This window comes from Mycteria americana, chromosome 13, assembly GCF_035582795.1.
Source record: "Mycteria americana isolate JAX WOST 10 ecotype Jacksonville Zoo and Gardens chromosome 13, USCA_MyAme_1.0, whole genome shotgun sequence".
Taxonomy (NCBI): domain Eukaryota; kingdom Metazoa; phylum Chordata; class Aves; order Ciconiiformes; family Ciconiidae; genus Mycteria; species Mycteria americana.
In genome coordinates, this window is record NC_134377.1 from 2,106,947 (window position 1) to 2,128,509 (window position 21,563).

At 62.2% G+C, this 21,563-nt stretch overlaps 1 protein-coding gene across 2 annotated transcripts; it reads right to left on the reverse strand.

Moving 5' to 3' along the window:
- Window positions 1-4,798: 4,798 nt before the first annotated feature.
- PRODH (proline dehydrogenase 1) lies at window positions 4,799-16,447 on the reverse strand. Of its 2 annotated transcripts, XM_075516308.1 has the most exons (14): window positions 16,221-16,447; window positions 15,689-15,897; window positions 10,355-10,389; window positions 9,870-10,019; window positions 9,662-9,726; window positions 9,138-9,254; window positions 8,891-8,970; window positions 8,535-8,616; window positions 8,183-8,275; window positions 7,927-8,073; window positions 7,588-7,763; window positions 7,397-7,495; window positions 6,909-6,997; window positions 4,799-5,699 (listed from the first exon to the last, which is right to left on the reverse strand). In XM_075516308.1, exons 2-14 carry the CDS (start codon window positions 15,844-15,846, stop codon window positions 5,512-5,514), a joined length of 1,479 nt encoding a protein of 492 aa, XP_075372423.1. In that variant the 5' UTR covers window positions 15,847-15,897; window positions 16,221-16,447; the 3' UTR covers window positions 4,799-5,511. The 2 variants fall into 2 exon arrangements, with proteins under 2 accessions (XP_075372423.1, XP_075372424.1); XM_075516309.1 differs by lacking the exons at window positions 8,535-8,616; window positions 8,891-8,970 and having other exon boundaries at window positions 16,221-16,347.
- Between the last annotated feature and the right edge of the window lie 5,116 nt (window positions 16,448-21,563).

Sequence of the window (21,563 nt, forward strand, 5' to 3'; positions counted from 1 at the left end):
AGCCCTGGGATCCGGCTGACCCGAGGATCCAGCAGCTCCAGGTGCCCAACAGCCCCGGGTGCCCGACAGTCCCGGGGTCTGCCTGTCCTGGTGGTCTGGCAGTCCTGGGTGCCTGACAGACCCGGGGTCCGGCTGTCCAGGGGATCCGGCAGTCCCAGGTGCCTGACAGCCCTGGGATCTGGCTGACCCGGGGATCCAGCAGCTCCAGGTGCCCAGCAGCCCCAGGGGTGTGACAGCCCCAGGGTCCAACTGTCCTGGTGGTCTGGCAGCTTCAGGTGCTCAGGAGTCCCTGGGAGTCCGGCAGCCCCGGGGTCTGGCTGACTCAGGGATCCAGCAGCTCCAGGTGACCGACAACCCTGGGTGCCCAAGAGCCCCAGGGTCTGGCTGCCCCAGGAGGCTGGCAGCCCCAGGTGCCCACCTGCCCCGGGATCTGGCTGTTCTGGGACCAAGCAGCTCCAGGTGCATGGCAGCCCTGTGGTCTGGCCGTCCGGGTGGTCCAGCTCTCCTGGTCATCTGGCAGCTCCATGTGTCCAGCAGTCCTGGGTGTCCAACAGCCCCTGGACCAGGCTGTTGGGAGCCAGGCAGCGACCCATGGGAGCCAAGCGGTGCCTGCGGTGGCAGGGCCAAGGGAGCATGACCTTGAACAGGGACAGAAGGGCTTCGGAGCAGCCACTGGTTAACCCACCATAAGGACACAGCTGGGAATTGGGGACACACACTGGGCACCCGCAGTGCTCCCACACCCCTGGCCCAGTGGGGCAGCCCGGGCAATAAGCCTCCTTGGCATGACAGTACAGCAATACTGAATGGCCAGGGCTCCCTTGGCCACCACCCTGTGCCAGCTGGCTTTTCAGCTTAATGGTCACTGCAGGAGATGGCTCAAGCTTGTCTGAGCTCCAGGGACATCCGACAGCGGTATGGTGAAAGCATGGATGGAGGACACCCCAGCCATCTCCCATGTGGTAGCACGAATGCAGCTCAATAGCTGCATCAATCTCCTGCCGAGCGCTGGCTGCATCGAAGGAGCTGTGGAGAGCATGTGTATGGAGAGTGTGCATGTCCCGCGGAGCTGGGTCTGAGGGCCACACACTTCCGGAGGTTTCCTGTGGACGTGGAGCTGCCATCACGCTAGGCGTGGGTTGGGCAGCATCCTTCTGGAGAGGATTAGGGAGTCCTGGGTGGTGTCCCGAGCACCTTCCCAGCCCCAGGATCCCTTCACCAAGCAAAGAGTGAACGAGCTTGGTGGGTTCTCGCCGCCAGCATCCTTCGGTGTTTGCAGTACATGGGGCTGATGTGCAGGGAAGGTTTCTCTCCTGCTCAGACAAGAGGTTCCCAATGTGGAGTCTCTGGTGGTCTTGCCGGTGGGAATTATTCTTTTTTGCATTTACTTCCCAGTAAATGTGCCTGCAAGAGGCTCGCTGACCTCCCAATGCCCAGCCACGGGCAGTAGCTTGTGCAAAGTGCACAGACAGTTTCAAATCTACAGGACTGTCCCTTGCAAACGTGTTCTTTGCGTTGGCTTTCAGAGACTGCCCCAGAAGCCACCGACGACCTGCAATTTTGACAGTCCAGATTTGTAACATCCTGGTCCAGCACCTTGTCTGGCAGGGTGCAGCGAGCCCAGGCGCCCCGTGGCCTTTGCGTGTGTGATGCCACAGCAGGGAGCAGCCAGGACCATGAAGCTGGGAAGGCAAAGCTGAGCACGTTCCTCCTTCCTGCTGAGTGACATTGGCATCGGGCCACCGGCGGGGACTCGGGTGGCAGTGACCATGCCTGACATTGCCTTTTCCGCATTCCCCGTGCCACAGGCGTATCGGCACATTGTAGCCAACATCCCACTGGCAGCATCCTTGGTGCAGAGAAAAGGTCTGGTGGTTTACCCCGTATAACCCACCGACTTTCCTTTTCAGACCTGAGCTTTCAAATGGGCTTGTGACCGTTGGGTAGCCCTCCTTTTTCCCCTCTGCAGCCCCAGCACCTTTCACGTGCCCCCAGTCCCCTTCCACGTGTTTGGCAGCAGCACTGGGAAGCAGCACCCCTTGCCCAGCTTCCCCTGCCTCCACATCCCTGTCCCCCAGTTTACCCTGTCCTGCTCGCAGGACCTCTCTGGAGGATGCCCAGAAACACGCGGGTGGCCCTGCTCGGTCCCCACGGCCAGGCCAGGAATGCCAAGACCGTGGTGACCCAGCTGCACCGATGCGTGAGGAGTTCCCTCGGGACGACTCCCAGCACCGGGTTGAGCTCAGCATCCCTTTCTGTCTGGGAAAGCGGGCTGGGGAGGGAGTTAACTCCGAAGTTAGGCAGGAAGCCAGGCTTGGCGGTCGCATCCCCGTGCCTCCCCTGGCATCCGTGCCCGCCTGGAGCTGCGGCCTTGCCTCGGCTGTTTCCATAACCGGGATTCCCTTCCTGTCTGCTCTCTCCGTCACCTCCCCGCTGTGCCGAGCACGCCTGGTGCTCCTCTGCCCACTCCCGATGAGCCAGGGCAGGCTCGCACCGCCACACCTTTCCCACACTGTTGCTTTGTGCAAGGATGCGTTTGATTTTGGCTGTTTTCTGGCTTCAGTAAACAGTTTTCTCTTCTCTTCCTGCAGCAGCAGATCCCATGCTGCTCTGTTTTTACCAGGTCTAACCCACACCGGGGCAGGGGTTGGGCCATAGCCAGGGAGATAAGCTGGTCCCTCGGAAGATGCTGCCGGCTGGTAGCCAGAGGCTGCAGAAGCTGCTGAGGATGCTGCGGGGAGGAGGCGGGGGGAGGATTCACGGTGCGCAGGGGTGGTGTGGTCTGGGCTGGCTGCTGCTGCCAGGGCTGGGGGATTGCACATCCCACGGGTGTCAGCCACCCGTCCCGCCTTGCCCTCGCCCAGCGAGGCTGTTGCCCGTGCCAGTGCCCTGCGAGCATGGCTTGATGCTTTCCATTACACCCCTGTTTGCCATTCCTTTTTCAGATTTCAGGCTGGAAATGCCCCGCCAGGTGCTTGACTCCCGTTGAACTGTGTTTTGGAAAATACCAGAGAAAAAAAGAAACCCCAGCACTATAGTATTTCTGAACACAAAATTAAGGAAAAAATATGTTGTTTTGTCGATGGTTCAAAAATCTCTGTGGCTGTTTCAGCGGGCAGTCGTACGATGCAAGGCTCTCGTCACCATCCTGCTGGCCACGGCCAGGCTCTGCTCCTTGGAAGAAGCCCCCGCTCACGTGTGCGCTTGGGCTGCTCATGGCATTTGAGCGCAAGGCTGCCGAGATGGTTGCTGCAAGGCTCCGGGCTCCTTCCCCTTGCAACTCCCCCTGCTGCTGTAGCCAGCATCCTTGCAAGGGAGCGCGCTGCAGCACAGGCTACCGGCATACCCTCCACCGTTTCATGCCTCCCCTTCCTTCGGGACAAGCAGAAAGCAGCTTCCAGCAGCAAGAGCTAAAGCTGAGCTGGGTGAGGGAAGCCTGAGATACAGGGAGGGTTTGGTTGGGTCAATGCACCCAGAAATAAAAGGAGCGGTTGCTGTTTTCTGGCTGAGCATGGATAAAGGTTGCTGGGAACACAGGGATTTTGGGGGTTTTGGGGTTTCAAGGGCATCCGGTGCCCTGGATAGACAGGAGGCAGCTCTCTGCACCCTGACCCCATACACAGCTCCTGCAAACAGCAGCACATGCACTGCAGAGGCATGCTGCGGAGCTGCCTGGAGGTGCACGAGTCCTTTCTGTCCTGGAAAGAGGGCTGGGGAGGGGGTTAACTCCAAAAAAGGGGGGGTCAAGAGGGGCCACGTACAGATACACAAAGCTGCTGGCACGGAAGCTGCAACATCTGCTCCTGCAATAGCTATGCAGGTGGCCGGGGGTCTTTGCAGAAGCCTGCAGCAGAGGACAGGCCCGGGTCCAGCCCCACTGGCAGAGCCCAGACCATGGGGCAGCAGCGTGCTCCATGCCACTGCCGCAGCATCCTGCACGGGCTTGAGAGGCAGCCCGTGCAGGGAGCGCATCTCCTCTCCTCCCCAAAATACCAGGAGCCTGGCTGCTGCCTGCTCTGGCCCTGCTTTTAAATACCAGCAGCCCTGGCCCCACGCTCCAGGCACATTCCCTGCACCTCCAGGTGTTTTTTAAGGCAAGGGCGTCTCAGCTAGAGAAAAAGGCAGTAGGTGAACATCTCTGGAAAGCCTCAACTTCACCCCTTTGGCTTGGGTGGCTTGCCAGAAGCAGGAAGAACAACCCAGGGAAAAAGGAGATGCTGCCTTATAGCTGCCAGGCAGGGCAGCCCAGAGATGCTCATGGTCCTGCAGAGCCCAAAATGAGCCCAGGAGAAACTGCCCCTACTTTGAGGCAGTGAAAGCCTGGAGGGTGCGTGTCCCCCAAAAGCAGATCACAGGGTGGGGAGAGGCTCTCTCACAGCTGCCACCCCCCTCCATGAGCAGCAGGGTGCTGGGGGCAGCTGAGGAGGCCCCAGGGCTCTGAGCTCCCCCCAAGCCCATCAGGGACAGCTCCACAGCTTCCCCATTCCCAGGCCTGGGGAAGTTTGGCCTCGCTCGGTGCAGCCCAGCTCTGGCTCCTTTCCCCAAGCCCTGGCCCCGGCTCAGGCCAAAGCGTGCAGCTGGAGGGGGCTGAGTGCAGGCCCTGACCTCCCCTTTGAGACCAGGGTAGTGAAGCTGCCCAGTAACTCCAAGAGAGAGACAGGAGCAAGAACTGTTACGATTTAATCATCACCGTTCTCTGCAAATCCAGTGTATGGCAGAGCCATGCTGTCGTCCAGCTCCTGGTGCTCCCACATGGCCCCCACCCCTGCCCGCAGCAGACCTGGTCCAGCATCAGAGCAGGAACAGCACAGGGAGGGGGCTGGCCAGTTCCTTTTGCCCCTCCTGCCCCACTGGACATTTGCCTGAGGATGGACAACCCTGGGCAGCTTTGGCTCTGCTCAGCCCGCTGGGATGGGGGAGAGCCTGGTCCTGCCCAGGACCTGCCCAGCTCTGGTCTGTGCAAAGCTGGTGAGCGGCCAGGTAGTGGCTGCCCTGGGACAGGCAGCAGGGACTGATCCTGCCCCTGCCCAGTCACCCTTCACAGGTCACTGGGGTCTCTGCTTTGGCATCTGCTTCCATGGAGCTAGAAGAGACCAAGCCCCAGCCCTGGCAGAGGCCGGAGGAGCTTTTGGCTGAGGCCAGCTTGTCCCCGAGCCACCCAGCCTGCCCTGGACCTGAGCCCGTGGCACGAAGCAGGCAGCCAGATCTCCCTGTGCAAGCCCACAAGAGGAAACCCCCGGGAGGCGGGGGAAGGCTGGCAGGGGGACAGCCCAGGGCAAGCACGGCTCAAGAGCCCCGGGACGGCAGAGGGACATCCCTCGGGGCAGTACCAGCCGGGACAACCCTCAGTAGTGACCTCCGGAAGGTGTGCGTGCTTCAAACAGCAACAAGGACACTTCCCCTCCCAGGGCAAAGGGAGGGGGGAAACTGCAGCAGAACTAGGACGGGGAATGGCAATAGTGGTTATAGGCGAAGGCACAAGAGACCCCGGGCTGGATGCCACAGCTGGGGTTAGTGCTCGGGGCTGAAGAGGCTGCCCGCGAGGAGCCGCCTCTTGACCTCCCTCCAGAGCAGGTCCCGCTCCCGGTTCGCCCTCTGCACGAAGCCCCTGTTCTCCTGGGCTCTCCGGGACAGGTAGGGCAGCACCTCCTTCACGGGGCCGTAGGGCACGTACTTGTAGACGGGGAAGCCGGCCTGACCTGGAGGGAGAGAGGCAGGTCAGGGAAGTACCAAGACAGAAGAAAAAAAGAAAAGGAGGGGGGTTGCAAGAGGAGCAAAAACGCCAAAAAAAGAAAAAAGGACAAAAGCAGGAAAAAAAGAAAAAAATGGAAAAAAGTGGGGGGAAAAAGAAAAAAAAAAGGTGAGGAAAAAAAGGAAAAAAGCCTCCCTTACCGCCAGCTCTCCCGTGCCCCCGGGCTGTGCGACGGAGCGAGGGATGGCGGGCGGGAGGGCTGCAGGGGCCGGAGGCTGCGGTTGAGCACCGGGTGGGAAGCCTGGGAGCGGCCCCGGCCAGACGTGGCCGAGCCTGCCCGGGCGGGGGGAGCGGCAGCGCGTCCCTCCCCCGGCTCAGCACGGGGAGCTTGGGAACGCGCCGGGGGGAGCGGGCCGAGGTCACCAGGAGCCCTGGGAATGTCGGCAGCCAGGGCCGGGCCAATTCAAGACGCATTCAACCAGAAACATCAAGTTAACGCATTTTTCCAGCATGACCAGAGGAGGTTGCAGACAGGCAGCCAAACCCCGCTTGCGAGGGGAACTCCAGGACAGAGCAGCATCCACGCTGGACAACTGCCCGGTCTGCCTCCTCCTGCTCTCCTGGCCTCGGGTCTCCGCTCTGGACACCGGTGCGGGCAGGGAGATCAGTCCCTGACCTGAGCTGGGCTACCTGGACCCTTGCGTGTCCCTCTGTCCAGGCCCCTGGGGGCTCTGCTCCGCTGCCTGGGCCAGCGGCAGAGGAGAGGACAAGGGCACACGAGAGCCTGTTGCCACCCCGCCAGCGGAGAGCCCGGGACTTGGTGTGCACCTCCAGCAGAGCAAAGCGACGCTCCCCAACGAAGGGAGTACAAGAGGGGTTTGCTGGCTGCCAGGACCTGTCTCTGCCCCATTTAGGAGTACCCCGACCTCAGTCCAAAGCAGGAATCTCCCTGCCCAGCCATCACAGTCTCATGGGGCCTCCAGGAGACAGATGTGATTCTCCATTGACATTCTGATCTACATCCTCCGCATGCAGGGGTCACAGCACCCCACACAGCTGGGGAAAAGGCAACAAGGCACTGTCCTCAGCTAGTCCTGCTCTCTGACAGACCCATAGCCCGGCTGCATCCCTCCTTCAGACGCCACAGCAGCTGCTCAGGGAGACCCCAGGGGTCAAGGTGGGCATCTGCCAAGTGCCCCCTGCTCCCAGCACTCACCCAGGGGGAAGGTGATCTGGTCACACATGCCTAGCAGCTGCCCGAAGTACACCTTCTTCTCCGAGGGATGGATCCCAAGCTCCATCATTCTGCAAGCCAAGCCTTGGCGTTAGGGAAGAGCAGAGAAACGGAGCATGCAGGGGCAGCGCGTCCCACCAGAGGAGTGGGGATCATCCCCGAGTATGAGAGCACGGCACTGACCATGTCCCAGATGGATACTAGGATGCAAGGACTTGAGGGATTTGTTTTTAAAACAGCCTCTGGGCTGGGCCACGCGGCCAGCTCTGCAGCTGCTGTGGACTACCATGCTGCGCCCCAGCTCCAAGCCCCAACCGAAGCCCTGAGCACCAGATGGGAGCTAGGATCCCACTGGCTGAGCACAGAGGAGACCTGACAAGCCACAGCACATCTTACTGCAGCTCTGCTGGGCCCCCACATCCCTCGAGCCCCCAGTTCCTGCCACACCACGCTGCCTCCCCAGCACCCACCTGCGCAGGGTGAACTTGACCGTGTCCTCATTGTGAGATGCCACCATCACGTTGGCTTTCCGGCTGTGCTTGATCTCCTCCAGGATATAGTCCAGGCACCTGTAGGACAGCACAGAGCTGCGTGGTGAGGCTGCCCGAGCCTGGGGCCTGGTGGGGCGGGAGGGAGGAGCGTGGCTGGGGCTGTACCCTACCTGTGGTACATCTCATTGGTCTTCTCGTAGGTGGGGTTGATGGGATCCTCATAGCCAATCTGGGCTGCCCTCTCCCGCTCCTGCTCCATGTAGGCGCCGCGGACCAGCTTGGTGCCGAAGTGCCAGCCCTCCCGGCGTGACAGCTCCACATCCACCGTCACATTGTCATAAGCCTCCTGGGACCAGATGGAAGAAGTGGCACAGGGTCATTGCATCAGTGCCACCTCCACCCAGCCAGCCCTGGAGTCGTGACATTGCATTGCCCTGGCTTCAGGAGCAGAGGTCTCCATCCAGCTGCTCCAGCAGGTCCTTCCTGCCCAGCCTCCTGCCGGACCTCACCTTCAGGTAGCACTGGTAGGTGTTGAAGATGATCGCCCGATCCCTGTTGAAGCGGCGCTGCATCTCCAGGGTGAGGCGGCTGATGGCTGGCTGGAAGTAGCTCTGCTCCGCGTCCACCATCAGCCTCACGCCCTTCTCCGTGGCTCTCTGGGGGGGTGAACAACATGCCGGTTGGTCTGACGGTGCCACCTGCCACACGCCTTCCCTCTCTGCGGTGGCACCTGTGCCCAGCTCCCCCAGCCCCAGCCCCCCCGACCTTGGCAAGGACGTCCATCCGCTGCAGCATCCGCTTCATCTGCAGATCCTCCTCCTCAGTGAAGCGCGAGAGCAGAGGCTCCAGCTGCCCAGTCTGAAACGAGACCAGCTTGTGGCACCCCGCCTGCCTGCGGCCAGCCCTGCCCGCAGGAGACAGAAACCCGCACCAGGGAGGCACGTGTTGGTGGCCAAAGGCAGGGAGGAGGGAAACTACACAGAGGGATGAGTCCTTGCGGCACCCTAATCTTGGAGCAGCAGCAGGAGACCAGAACGGGGGACGGGGACAGGCTGACCCGCACTGGCAGCATCCTCCCTGTGGGGCCACTCCAGGGGTGGCAGAGATGGGTACCCACCTGCATGTTGGGGACGAGCAGCAGCTTGGAGAGCTTGGTGCGGCTGTCGATCAGGCTGTTCCAGTCCAGCAGGTCCACAGTGCTGGGAGCAGAGAGCCAGGTCTGTACTGGTGCCTTGAGGGGCAGGGGCGTCTCTACCAGCTCATGACCCCCACCAGCAAGCCAGGTACACAGCACATGCCACCCTGACCCATCTTGTCACCTCCACCGAAACCTCCTCTCTGCTTGGTCGCTGTGCTGAGCCAGTGCTGGCCTTTGGAGACCTCTCCTTGCTGCTGCTCCACTGCCCCAGGAACAGGGACAAGGTCCCTCAGCATCCCCATCCCACGGCACCCCCCAGCTCGCAGGCAGCTTACCCACTCACACCCAGGTTCTCGCCTGTGAACCAGTGCTGGCTCTCCGCCTTGGTCGCGATGCCGAGGTTGGCCAGGGCCTCCTGTCACCAAAAGGAGCATCAGTGCCAAGGGGCTACAGGGGTCTTACTGCTCCAGGCTCAGAGCTGTCACAGGTCAGGGCTGCTCCGTGATCCCTGCAGCCACCGGCCACCTCCAGCAGCACATCCCCGGCAGCACAGCCTCCTCCCTCAGCCATCACCCGCCTCACCTGCAGCTTCTCCACCTCCAGCTTCATCTCCAGCGCTGCCCGCCCAGCCTGGCCCTGCTCCGCAGCCATTTGGTTGAAGAACCTCCGCCACTTCACCAGCACCTCCGAGAACTGCAGCTGTGGGGACAGAGCTCAAGGTGAGACACCCGGCTGGCGCCCATCTGGCTCAGAGCCTCCTGCAGTGGAGGCTTTGCAGGATCGTGCCCAGCCTGAGGCAGACCCTGACCCTATAGCAGGGGGCCCTGGCCAAGCTCGGGCCAAGCCTAGCGGTAACAGACCCCCCCACACCCTCACGTTCAGACCTCTCAACTTCTGAGCTCTTCATGTGTCCCCAAAAGTTGAGGCAGGGTCTCCAGGGTGGTCTCAGGCACACAGGGGACAGCCTGTTGGTGCCCACTCCTCTCTGCCATCAGTAGAGATGCTGCTGCAGCAAGCCTGGCACCCCAAAGCACCTGCCCCACAGATGCATCCTCCGTGGCCCTGGCTCTGACCCACCTTGCCCTGGTCACAGCCCTGTCACTCACCAGGAACTGAGGTCTGCCCAGTGCCGTCAGCTTGATGGCCGAGAAGCCGTCCTCTGAGCTGCCACCTGGATGGAGCCACAAAGACAGAGCTAGCTCAAGAGGCAGGGTGCTTGGGCAGAAGGGACGTACCCGAGACACGGTGGTGGGCTGCAGGGTCCCTGCAGTCCCCAAGCACAGTGGGGCTGCTCAGGACACATGGAGCACTTACTTGAGGCATCGATGCAGCGGAGGAAAGTCTCCATGTGCTGGTCACACTTGGCCTCGTCAGCATAGAAATATGTGCGGGCACTGATGACCCCACCACGGCGATCCCCAAATCCCCGATGGGCTCGGTACTGCTTCTCCCTTTGCTCTGCTCCTGGGGTGGAAGAGGATGGAGATGGGCCATGCAGCCCTGCTGAGCTCCTACAAGCCTCCCCAGGAGCTTCTGCCATGGGCGCAGGGGAGAGGGGCTCCGTCTTGGACCTCAAAAGAGCCCTCAAGGGCTGCAATGTGCCCTGCCTGCTCTGTTGCCCGAGCAGGGGCTCAGCCTTTGCTGAGGAGCAGGGTTGGCCAAGAACCCAGATATTCTTCATCCAGCTCATGTTTTGAGGCTGTGGGAGCTGGGTCTTTCACCCACACCAGGCCCACAGTGCCCAGATCAGCTGGACCTTCAGGCTATCTCCTGTCAGCAGGAGAGGCTGGGTCACTTACCTCCCATCTCCTTCTCGGCTGCAGAGGTGCAGGAGCTAAGAAGAGAAACAGGGAAGATAAGAGCCAGGTCAGCAACCTGCTGCAACCCCACGCTGGTGGCCAGGGCAGCTCCGAGGCTCCCCTTCCGCCAGCCTGGTGTTGGACCCTGCTCTTCCCTCGCCATCCCATCACCAATGGATCAAACGCTGCTCAGCACAAGCTCCGCTGGCTGGTCAGATGCCCCAAGCCCCCTCATGGAAGGCAACGGGGTTTCACCATCCAGGCAAGTGTTACCTGGAGGCCCTGAGGCAGCACACGGAGGATGCTCTGTCCCAGGGTCCAGAGCTGCTCTCAAACAGCCCACCCCACAGCAAGGACAAGGCCAGCCCTGGTGGGGGTGGGTGCTCTGTCTCTGACCACACCAGCCCACAGTCCTCACCGTGGTGGAGCACCAAACCTCATCCCAACACCTCCCCACCCTACAGGCACCAGTGGCCAGACCACGAAGCAAGGAGCTCCTCCAGACCCAGGGCACATCAAGCCGTAGGATGCCCTGCTGCAGCTCAGCTGCCCGTGCTCCTCTGCGCCTTGGCATTAGCCAACAACTTACAAACAAGGTCTCAGCTTCAACTCCAGCTGACCTCGGATGTAATTTCAAGCCCAAGCTCTTTGCCACAGAGATAACAGGGCTCTGACAGCCCAGCGGGACGCTGGCCAAGTCATGAGATCCTCCTTGAGCTTGAGCAGCTAAGCCTTCTCGCTGACACCCTAAATCCAGCCCGCAGACCCGAGGTCTCACCCAGGAACACTGCCAGCCCCTGGAGAGCAGTCCTGAGCAATAGCAGAGCCATCTCCTCCAGGAGATCTTTGCCTTGGAGTCACTGTCCCAAAATTGGCCGTGCCCAACAGTGGGGAAGCAGACTGCGAAGCAAGCAGCAAAGCCACCCAGCCAGAACCAGAGGACTCACACAAGAGAGCGGAGAGGCACGTGGCATGGTCCCAGAACATGTTCTCCCACATGGAAACCCTGTGACAGGGATTAGGGGCTGCTGGAAGCATAAATAAGCAGAGACAAGCCCTTCCCTCCTGCTCCCCGGAGCCAGGAACAGCCCCGCGTTGCTCAAAGCACAGCAAAGCCTGGCGTGAAGCGGGGCAGGAGCAGCCAGAGCTCATGGGGAGCAGGAGGCACCACATCTGGCAGGCTCTGCTCCATGATTTTGCTAGCCTGAGGACAGGTCAAGAAGCTTTCTGCCCCTGAATACAGAGGGTGGAGGAAAGGAAGCAGGAGACATCATACACCCAGGGATGGGATGTGATAGCAAAGCCCACAGTGGATGGAAGGTCCCCTCGGAGCAGGCAGAGTGGTGCAGGGGAAGGCTCCAGCTGGACACGCTGCTGGGACTCTGAGGACACGTTGGGAGAGATGGGTTCCGCGGGCAGGTCCCAGCCACAGCACAGCAGGGCAGCTCTGACCCCCAGAGCACACCTTGCATCCAACATCTGAGATGCTGGGGACAAGTGGCAGGGCGCAAAGCCTCCTCCGACCTCCCCAGGGTGAATGCACACAACTAAATTAGCAAACAGGACCCTTGAATTTGAAGTGTTTTGTGTTCCTGAAGACAAACGCCCTCTCCAGCAGCATTCCTGCTGCATGACTGCACTGAGCCCTTCATCCCCGAGGGGGGCATTCAAAGCAGTGCCATGGTGCTCGCTTTATTGTTCTCCATCAAGCAAAATAAAGAAGCTCCTTCCAGCTGAAGAAATAGCTCTTCCTGGATATCATCTGCTTTCTTTGCAATATTAGTCTTGGCCAGCAAAGCCATTCCTACACCCACCAAGTACCACTTAACCCAGCTTATACCTGGGCACCCCTTCTGCAAACCAAGAGCAAGTGTCCCAGAGCAGGACACATCTCCAGGCGCTGCCCAAATGCTTCTGGCAAGCTGTAACCAGAAAGGAGCCACCTGCAAAGCACGCTCAGGACCTGGGACTCACACTCACCCGAGGCGTGCACAAATCAAGCTCTCCAAGTGCTGCAAAACAGGTTATGGAGACTCGAAAGGGTATTGCTCGGAAGGGTAATCCAGCTGACACAGCAGACGGCTTTCAGGAAGTTTTTGATCAGGCTCAATCAAATAAGCCGTCTCAGGGAGAAGCGCAAAGGTCCCCTTGTCAGAAATAAGTAGGCAATAATCCATTTTGCCCTGGAGGTTACCAGGAGGGTGCCATGAGCACAGCGTATTTGCTTTGCTCGTCAGCAGATGGGTCTGGCAGAGGGGATGACGGAACACCAGGGAGAAGTTGTCCCTGAATTACCACATCCACGGAAAAACTCACGGTCACATGAAGCCCAGACCAGAGCTATGGGTGATGCTTAAAACCCTGCAGGTAGGAATAAAGCAAAGCTCTTGGCAGAAGGGTCCTTCAAGCCTGCCCCGTGCATGAGTTGCCAGCACGCACTAGCCCAGGACCATCGCAGGACCTCCTTACACACCTTCAGGCTGAGCAGAATCCACCCCGTGATCCCAGGGACCCACAGCACATGCAGGCAGAGCACTGGGCACGGGTGGCAGCAGCACTGGGGGCAGGAGGAGAAGGGGAGGAGGCAGCTCTGGGAGGCTGATTGGCCGGGCTGGACTGTAATCCCACGCTGGGGCAGGTATCAGGTGCCCACGCAAGAAATCTCAAGAGGAAGCGAAGTCCACGTGCTGTGTGGCAGAACGGTTCGGGTGCCTGACAGCGCGTGGGGGCAGGATTGTCCTTCCCCACGTTAGCACAACCCAACCCATCTCCTGCCTTGGGATGCCCATGGGCCAGCAATGGCCCCAAGGCTGCAAGGGGACCACAACCACCTCCACTATGGGGGGACTCCTTGTTTCTCCCCACGGGAAGCAGAAGCCCCTGCCCAGCCACAGCACTGCCTCTCCACACCCACCCAGGGCTGCACCCCTCCTGAAGCCCCCAGCCCACGCGCTGCCCCGGCAGCGGAACGGCACCAGGCTCTGCTCCCGCAGGACACCTTTCTCCAGCTGTGTCACCATGACCTGGCAGCAGCCTTCAGCACATGGCCAAGGACTCTTGGGACAAGCTGGCAGAGCTCTGGATGCCAGCCCAGGCAGGGCAGGGCAGGTATGAGCCTGCAGCAGGCAGGATAAGCCAGTGCCTGCCCGCACGGCATTGCTGTTGCCAACCAGAAAGACTGTTACAAGGAGCGGCCAGGGCCCATTGCTGGGGAGGAAAGGGCATTCCCCTGCTGTTATCTCCAGCTTGCTCCAGAGGAGCAGGCTGCACTGGTAAGCCCAGCACGGCTCTGCCTGCAGGAGCTCTGCCTGGGGAAACAACAGCAGATGGCACCAGGAGGCCAAAAAAGCCGCTGGCTGCATCTGGTTTGTACCTCTGCTTCCTGCCTGGCAGGGGGGTAGAGCCCCAAAGCACTCACGGGAGGTAAGGACGCAGCTCCCGAGGCCAGCAGCCGCAAGCCCTGGACCGCTCACCCCTCTCAGCCACGCACAGCCCAGCTTGGCACCATCCCTGGTAGAAGCACCAGTAACGTGGGGTTTTGCCCCTGAACAGAGCCAAGGAGGACCCAGAGCAACGCTTGGTGCGGGCCAGAGTCCCACACAGCCCTTCCAATGCCACCCACGCCTCCCCTGGGCTTTGTCCCTGCTCTGTGACATCCCTGGGTGACCACCAGGGTGGCATTCTTTCCCCCTACCCATTTGATGGAGCGAATCCCACTGGGGCTCAGGCAGGGTGGCACTGCGGGGCGCGGGTCCCAGCACGTGGCTTTGCCAGGCTCTCCTGGGTGAGGATGACCCGGGCAGCACAGGCAGAGCTCACCTAGCAAGGAGTCCCACACATGCAATCCCCAAATCTGCTCGGGGGGGGCTAGCGTGGCCCAGACAGCTCACAAACCACCAGCACCCTGCCGTGAGCAGGCAGGACACAGGTGCAGGCAGAGCCTGCCCCTGACAGCCCTCGGTGGTCAACCGCAGGAAGCACGTGGCACAGGCACAGCTCGGTGGCACCGGCACCGCCAGCTCAGCCGGGTCACGCCGGGGCCAGCTCAGCCCCGCAGGGGTGCTGAGCACTGTGCCCGGACCACAGCTGCGTGCCCAGGGAAGAAACCGGCCGCTCCTAAAGACACCGCTGCTCCACGCCTTCAAGAGAGCCATCCCCGCCACAGGCTACAAGCGGGGTATTTTGAAGCTTTTATATTAAAAAAATGCAGTTTGCAGCTCAGTCTGCAAGGGGCTGGGGTGGGCACAGCCCTGCCTCCCCCCGTGCAGCTCCCACGCCAGCGCTGCCCTCGCAAGCTGCCCAGTCCTGCCACGGACGGGCAGGACCTTCACGCCGACGGGGATCTCCGGCAGCAGTGGCAAGCGACAAGCGGGGGGTCCCCGATAAGCAGCGCCCGGGTGGGGAGCAGAGATAAGGCTCCCGGCGCTGGCTGGGAGGTGTCCAGTGGCAGCACCTGCATCGCCGCACCGACCCGAAACCCCACTTACAAATCGCCCCAAAAAGCCGTTTCTGCTGTATTTTTAACACCATGGGACAAGCGTGTGGCAGCCAGATGGTGTCCCCAGCCCGAACAGGGACACGGGGCTGTCGCAGCCTCGCCCGGGGGAGCGCTGCATCCCCGGCCTGCGCCTATGGCAGGGCCACCCTTCTCCTGGGTGGGGGGACACCACCCACCCCAGTGGCCGTCGGGTGCCGGCCAGCGGCCCATCGATCGGGTGAGCTGAGCCACCCGAAACTGGAGCCCGAATAGTGGAAAGTTACCGGCGGCTTTGGGCCAGCGCCTGACCTTGGCAGAGGGCAGGAGGCAGGGAAGGTTGCCCGGGGTGGGGGGGCAGTGCAGGAAGGGGGCGCGACCTGGGGGGGGGGGGGGGGGGGGGGGGGGCACCACCCCAACTTGAGTGGGTGGAAGTGGTGGGGGGCAGCACCCCAGGGTGCCTATGGTGGGGGATGGGGATGGAGCGGGCAGCACCCTGGGGCAGCCAGCGCCCCAAGGGGGGGAGAAGGCGGAATAGAGGGGGGGCAGCACCCCGGTGCGTGCAGGGGGTGGAGGGGGCTGCACCGCGGGGGGGGCGGGGGCTGCACCCCTGGAGGGAGAAGGGGGGAGGAGGGGCCGCACCCCGGCCTGTTTGGGGGGGATGGGGGCGGCGGCGGCGGCGGGGGGAGCCCAGCGGGAGGCGGGGCCGTGACGCACCGCAACCCCGGCTCCGCGGCCAATGGGAGCGGGGGGGATGGGCGGGCGCAGCCAATAGCAGAGCGGCCAAGGCCCGCGCCCGCCGCGCCCGCGCCGTCCCGCCGCCGCCCCGTTCCCGGCCCCGTTCCCGTTCCCGCACTCACTCCAGCTCCTTGCGCTCGGCCTCCTCGGCGCTCAGGTCCTCCTCCACGCTGTAGTCCAGCACGGCGCCCACGCCGAAGGCCTGGTTCCGCCGGATGAGCGGTTTGATGGCCTCCTGGTCCTCCCCCGCCACGAACTGCCCGTAGAAGGTCATCTTCATCAGCCGCTCGAACAGCGTCTGCCCCAGCACCCGCTGGCACAGCTGCAGCAGCTGCGGGACAACGGCAGCTCAGCGCCCCGCCGGCCGGCACCCGGCCCGCAGCGGCCCCCCCCCCGGCCACAAGAGTCCCCCGGGACCGGCACCCGCTCCCTCACCGCCCCGGAGCGGCGGGCCTGCCGGTGCGGGACTGGCAACCCCCGGAGCGGGCAGCGCCCCCCGCCCGCCTTGGGACCGACATCCCCCCCTGGAGCAGGCAGCCCCCCAGGCCCGGCACCCCACCCGCAGCGGCAACCCCCCTGCCCGGGACCGCGGCCCCCTCCCCGGAGCGGCCAGCCCCCCCCCCCGGCCGGGGCCCGGCGCCCGCCGCCGCCCACCTCCCGGTTGTGCTCCACCAGCGGCCCGACAGCGCACAGCCCCAGCACCAGCAGCCCGCGCAGCAGCTCCGCGCTGCTCTTGCTGCGGAACGCCTCCCGCGGGTCCCCGAAATCCACGGCGGGCGGCGGCGGCGGCCCCCGCTCCGCACCCCGCGGCGGGGGAGGAGGCGGCGGTGCCGGCCGGGTCCCCCTGCCCGCAGCCGGCGGCGGAGCGGCCCCGCGAGGCGCGGCGGCGGGCGCGGAGCGCGGGCGGCGGGGGACGCCCAGGCGGGCGGCGGCGCAGAGCGCCCGGGCCGCGCTCGGCGGAACCATGGGCACGGCGGGGCCGCCAGCCCCGCGCCGCCGCCTTAAGTACCGCCCGCCCGGCGCCGCCCCGCCGGGCTCCCCGCCGACACGGCCACGGCCGCGCCCGCCGGGGCTGCGGAGCCGCCGCTCCGCTCCGCTCCGGTTCGCCCCGCCCCGCGTCCCGGCCCTGCCGCGGCACCGGCACCGGCACCGGCACCGGCACCACCCTGCCCGGCGCGGCCCCTCTCCCGCAGCCCCCAGCCCCGTGCCTTGCCCCGCCCCCGCCCCGGGGGCGCATCCCTTCCGAGGAGCCCCGGGCAGGGCACAGAAGGGCAGGGGTGGCCCGAGGGGAGCCCCGGGTGAGGCTGAAGGAAGCCCTGTCCCCTTGGAGCAGTCCCGGGGAGGGGCGAAGGGAGCCCCATGCCCTTGGAGGAGCCCCAGGGAGAGCTATGGAGGTCCCAAGGGAGCCCTGAAGCAGTCCCCTTCCCCCTGGAGGGGCCCTGAAGGGAGCACCGGGGCCAATCCTGCAGGGCCAAGGGGCTCCTGACCCCTTAGAGCAGCCCCAGGGCAGGCCAAAGGGTGCCCCAAGAGGGTTCCTGTCCCCTCGTAGCAACCCCTGGGGGAGGCTGTGGCATGTCCGACCCACAGAGCTGGGAGGCCCGTGGGAATCAGGGGACCTGTCACGGGAGAGATGTTGTTGCAAGCCCCTGTGCTTGCTCCTCCTGGTCTGTGCATGAACGATTTGGGTATTTCAGCTGAATCCTCGTTCATTTGGTCCAGGGTTCATGGGCGCTGGGGTGCTTGGGGCAGCTTGAGCCAGGAGACCCTGGTGCGGGCTGGGGCACTTGGGCTTTGCCTGCCCCATGGAGCCCCACCGCAGAGAGGGCTGGCAGGGCCTTGGGAGGTTCCCAGGCAGGGCCGAGTGTCCGTGCTGCTCCTGGCAGGCGTTTGCCTGGGCTGTTCCTCCCAGGCACACCCAGTGCTGAACTCCAGAGATCACCCAGCACCTCCCTGGCACCCCACGGCCAGATACGCTCCCGACTCTTGGCCCGGGGAGCAGAGAGCAGGGACCTCCCTTCCTTTTTGCGGGACCGTTTCGAAGCAGCAAGCATCACAGCCACTCCCCTCTCCATGCTCACATCCCTTCTCCGTGCCCACATCCCCTCTCCGTGCCCACGTCCCCTCTCCGTGCCCACTTCTCCAGCCGCAGGTTTGCAGCCGCTCCCGGAGGATGACTCCGGGCTGATGCAGACCTGCCCAAACCCAGCTCCTCAGTGACATCTTGTGCCTGGGGATGCTCAGCGCAGGCAGCATCGGCCAGGCAGGAGGGGAGCAGGCAGCAGCGGTCCTGGGAGGTTGGCTGCGGTGGGAAACCACGTCCTGAGTGGGGTGTGGAGGAAGAGCCCGAAGCTTTGAGAAGGCTCCAGCAGCTGCGATGCAAAACTTTTCTTTTCCAAAGCAACCCCCAGTCCAGCGAACTGTAAAAGTCTGGCTCTCTCTGGATGAGGTACAGCTACCACTTAGTTACAGCAAATGTTTTTTCCTGCACGCCCCAGCGCTGGCACTGCTGTAATTAGCAGGAAACCACGGAAATTCCTTGAGCTCATTTGCAAGGTTTCCTTCTGGGATATCCCATCCTTCCATGGTGAGAGCCAGACGGTGGCATTGCCCCTAACAGAGCTGGGTAAAAAGTCAGCTATGAAAAAACATCCATTGCCTTCAAAATATTTCCTGCACTGCATTAACCCTTTCATGCTATTTAAAGCAAAATAATTCACCTGAAGTTCCTTGCCGTGACGAGGTTGTGCACATGAAGTCTCAGGCTGCAGTTCAAACTCTGTTGAAGAAAAAAAGCCCGAGGATGGGCCAGGGTTGCCGCTACCCCAGCACTGGTCTGGAGGAAGACTACGGTGAGGAAGGCTGATCCCTGCACCCCGGCGATATGGCACAGCCCAGCAGCCCCCAGGTCGTGCGCCCGTGCCCGCTTCTGCCGGAGGAGTGATTTTCATCTCACAACTCTCCCTCCCAGGTGCCGTGAGCGGCACGTTGAAGAAAATCAATCCCCTGTTGAAGAACTTCAATCCCCTGCTGAAGAAAAAAAGCCAACGTTACACTGAGCTGCATTAAAGCCTGAGGAGCAGATGCTACCACTGCAATTAAAAACTTTTAATCAGCTATAACTTTTGCTCCCTTGTAGCCTCACGGCTTACCAAGCCATGACTCCTTCTTAACCAACAGCCACAGCCAGACCCCCCGGCCGTGGCAGGGAGCTTGTTTCTCAGCCAGGTGCCACAGAGAAAATTCCCTTGAAAGGCTCTAACAGCACCAGTGACCCCAGGGAAATATTTGCCTGACCTTAGCAGGGAAAGTTTCCGAGCGTTGCCTGTTGTGCCGGCAGAGCTGGCAGCCCCGCGGCATCGACAGAGCCTCCAGGCTGGGAGGGGGAGTTTGTGGTGCACAGCCAGGTCTGAGTTTCTGGAGAAACTTTAGTCTCAGATCCAAACGCAAGGACAACATGTAAAAAAAGCCACATTTTGGTGGAAGTGAAAGCCGATGGTGTTTATCTCAGGATGACTGCTCCCGAAGCAGAGGGGAACCCTGAGCTGGCAGCCCCGCCGATGGCTGGGAGACCAACAAGGGATGCTCAAGGCTGCTGCTGTGGGGACCATGCCAAGCCCCCGCGGGTCACCACACCGTGGCCCTGCAGAGCACTGACCCCCAGCTCCCGATACCCCTCGGCTGTGACTTTATGCCCTTCAGGCCACTGTCCCCGTGCCCCACCATGTCTAGGCAGATGCTGCTGGCAGAGGGGGACGGTGCATGCTCAAGGTCTGCTCCTACTGGCACGGTGGCTGCAGCTGGCCCGTGTGTGGCGTGGGAAGCCCAGTCCAGCCCACGGCACGGGTACCCACATCACGAACGCAACCACGCTGCTGTATCCCACACAGGGAACGTGCCCCACGCCTGATAACAAACATCTGGGTCCTTCAACGGGCACGCTGGGCCGCACCAGCGACAGCACTGAGCCGGGGAGAGGCTGTTATTGATGGCTTGAGAAGCCATAAGATGTAAAGAAACAAATTTCAATGCGAGACAAATAGGCGAGAAGGGGATTTAGTGCAGGAGGAGATGGCAGTTTGGAAAGGGGGAGGCCACGGCATGCATATTTCATGGGCCGGCGCTCGGCAGAGAGGCATTTTTGACACCACGAAAATAACAGATGGCAACAAGTAATAGCAGCGGCTCAGGGCACCTGGGAGGGAGAGTTGTGAGATGAAAATCGCTCCTCCGGCAGAAGCGGGCACGGGCGCACGACCTGGGGGCTGCTGGGCTGTGCCATATCGCCGGGGCGCAGGGATCAGCCTTCCTCACCATAGTCTTCCTCCAGACCAGTGCTGGGGTAGCGGCAACCCTGGCCCATCCTCGGGACTGGGGCTGGATCCTCGCTGTCCCGTAGCTCCGCCAGCCCCCCAGACCTGCCTGCTCCAGCAGCCCTTGCTGCGCCGGGCACCCCGTGCTCCCAGCATCCATCCTCTGCTGTTTCCCTGGAGAGTGCTGATTCAGATCCTCCTCCGGCAGGTATTTCTCATGCTGATCATACACCCGGCTCGTGCCCAGCACCAGTGCTACCAAACCGCTTCCACCCCGGGCCAGCATGCCAGGAGGGACATCTACACCCTGCCAGCAAGCAGGCAGGGGTGTGGGGAATAGTGCGGACCCTCAGCTGGCATCTAGCTCTGCTAAATGTGTCCCTTTGAGCAGGGTGTGATGGGGCGGCCAGGAGCTGCAGCCCTTCCCCAGCACGGGTCAGGGGCAGCCGTCTGCCGTCGACCCACCAGCAAAACCCAGGAGAAGGTGGTGGTGGGGACGGTGCTTCCCAGATTGCAACCACGTGTGGCTCATCATCTGGTTGAGGGATACTTTTCTTCACAAGAGGCTTCACCTCCTGCCGTGCCGCTCTTCAGGGAGACCCCCGGACCCCCTAATATCCACACTGACGGGAATAAAACCCCCATGGGGTGCACAGGAGCTCCCAGCACTAGGACAGGGTGTATTTAGATGATGAGTTGGTTCTCTCTAACACCTCCAAGCAGCCCTGTCACCCTCCCTGTCACCCTCCTGGGGGTGGCTCTGGCTCCTGCTGCAGTACGGACCATTGCAAGCGCTGCTCTGCTTTGCTGTGCCGTGCTGGCAGTGGGGTGGAGGAGCCGGCCCATCCTCCCGCAGCTGGGGAACCGGGGAACCGCATCCTTCCCCTTTTTCCTGGTGCTAAAGAGGCCCCTGCAGGTTTAACCGCTGCGGCCAGGGTAGTGGTGAACCCCATCCCAGCACTGCGCGGGCCGGGTGAGGCTGCAGCATTCGTGTCCTGCCTCTACGGGACCAGAGTAGGGAGTTTTGGGGACTTGCTGGTGGTCACCCGGGGAGTCACAGGGCGGGAGGTCCAGCTCGTGGGGTGTTCCTGTGGGTCGGGAGCCCTGGCAAGAGCAGCTGAGAGCTGCCACAGACCGTGCCGGTGGAAAGAGATGCGGGGGGGCTCCTCTTGCAGCCGATCTCCCGGCTGTTTCAGACCTTGCTCCCCCAGCACGGTCAGGATTTGGGAAGCTGGGCTGGGCTCTGATCCCTGGCATTTTCCACTTGCATCCCAATGATTTTCAGTGAATTACTTGCAGCCTAAGAAATAAATGCCCTCTTGATTCTCCCTCTGAGTTCCTGGGGGCCTGATGTGGCTCAGCAGCCACAAGAAAATACCCGGGTGAATTCCTATCTCCATAAAGGTCAAAGCTATAAAAAAAAGGGAGCTTGCCTCTGAAAGGGCACCTAGGAAATATCCAAGGCAGGGAAAGGCATATCAGACTTCCCACATCAGGTAATTTTTTTTGCAGAGGGTCCCTCTGGTTTTCCATCCGTGAGTAGAAATGGGTCATGTGAGGTGTCCACGAGTATGCCTGGGGGAAAAGGAAGGTCAGCGAATGCCTGAAACAATTTTGCTGCACTTACAGCTGAGAAAGGATCATGCCGGAAGGTTTCTGTGGAAGTGGGGTCTGGGGAATAGACATA

Coding starts and splice junctions, on each gene's coding strand:
- PRODH (XM_075516308.1), bottom strand. CDS start 15,846: ATGAAGATGACCTTCTACGGGCAGTTCGTGGCGGGGGAGGACCAGGAG. Junction 8,276..8,534: donor TGCTCGTCCCCAACATGCAG/GTGGGTACCCAT, acceptor GTCTCGTTTCAG/ACTGGGCAGCTGGAGCCTCT. Junction 7,764..7,926: donor CCTACCAGTGCTACCTGAAG/GTGAGGTCCGGC, acceptor ATCTGGTCCCAG/GAGGCTTATGACAATGTGAC.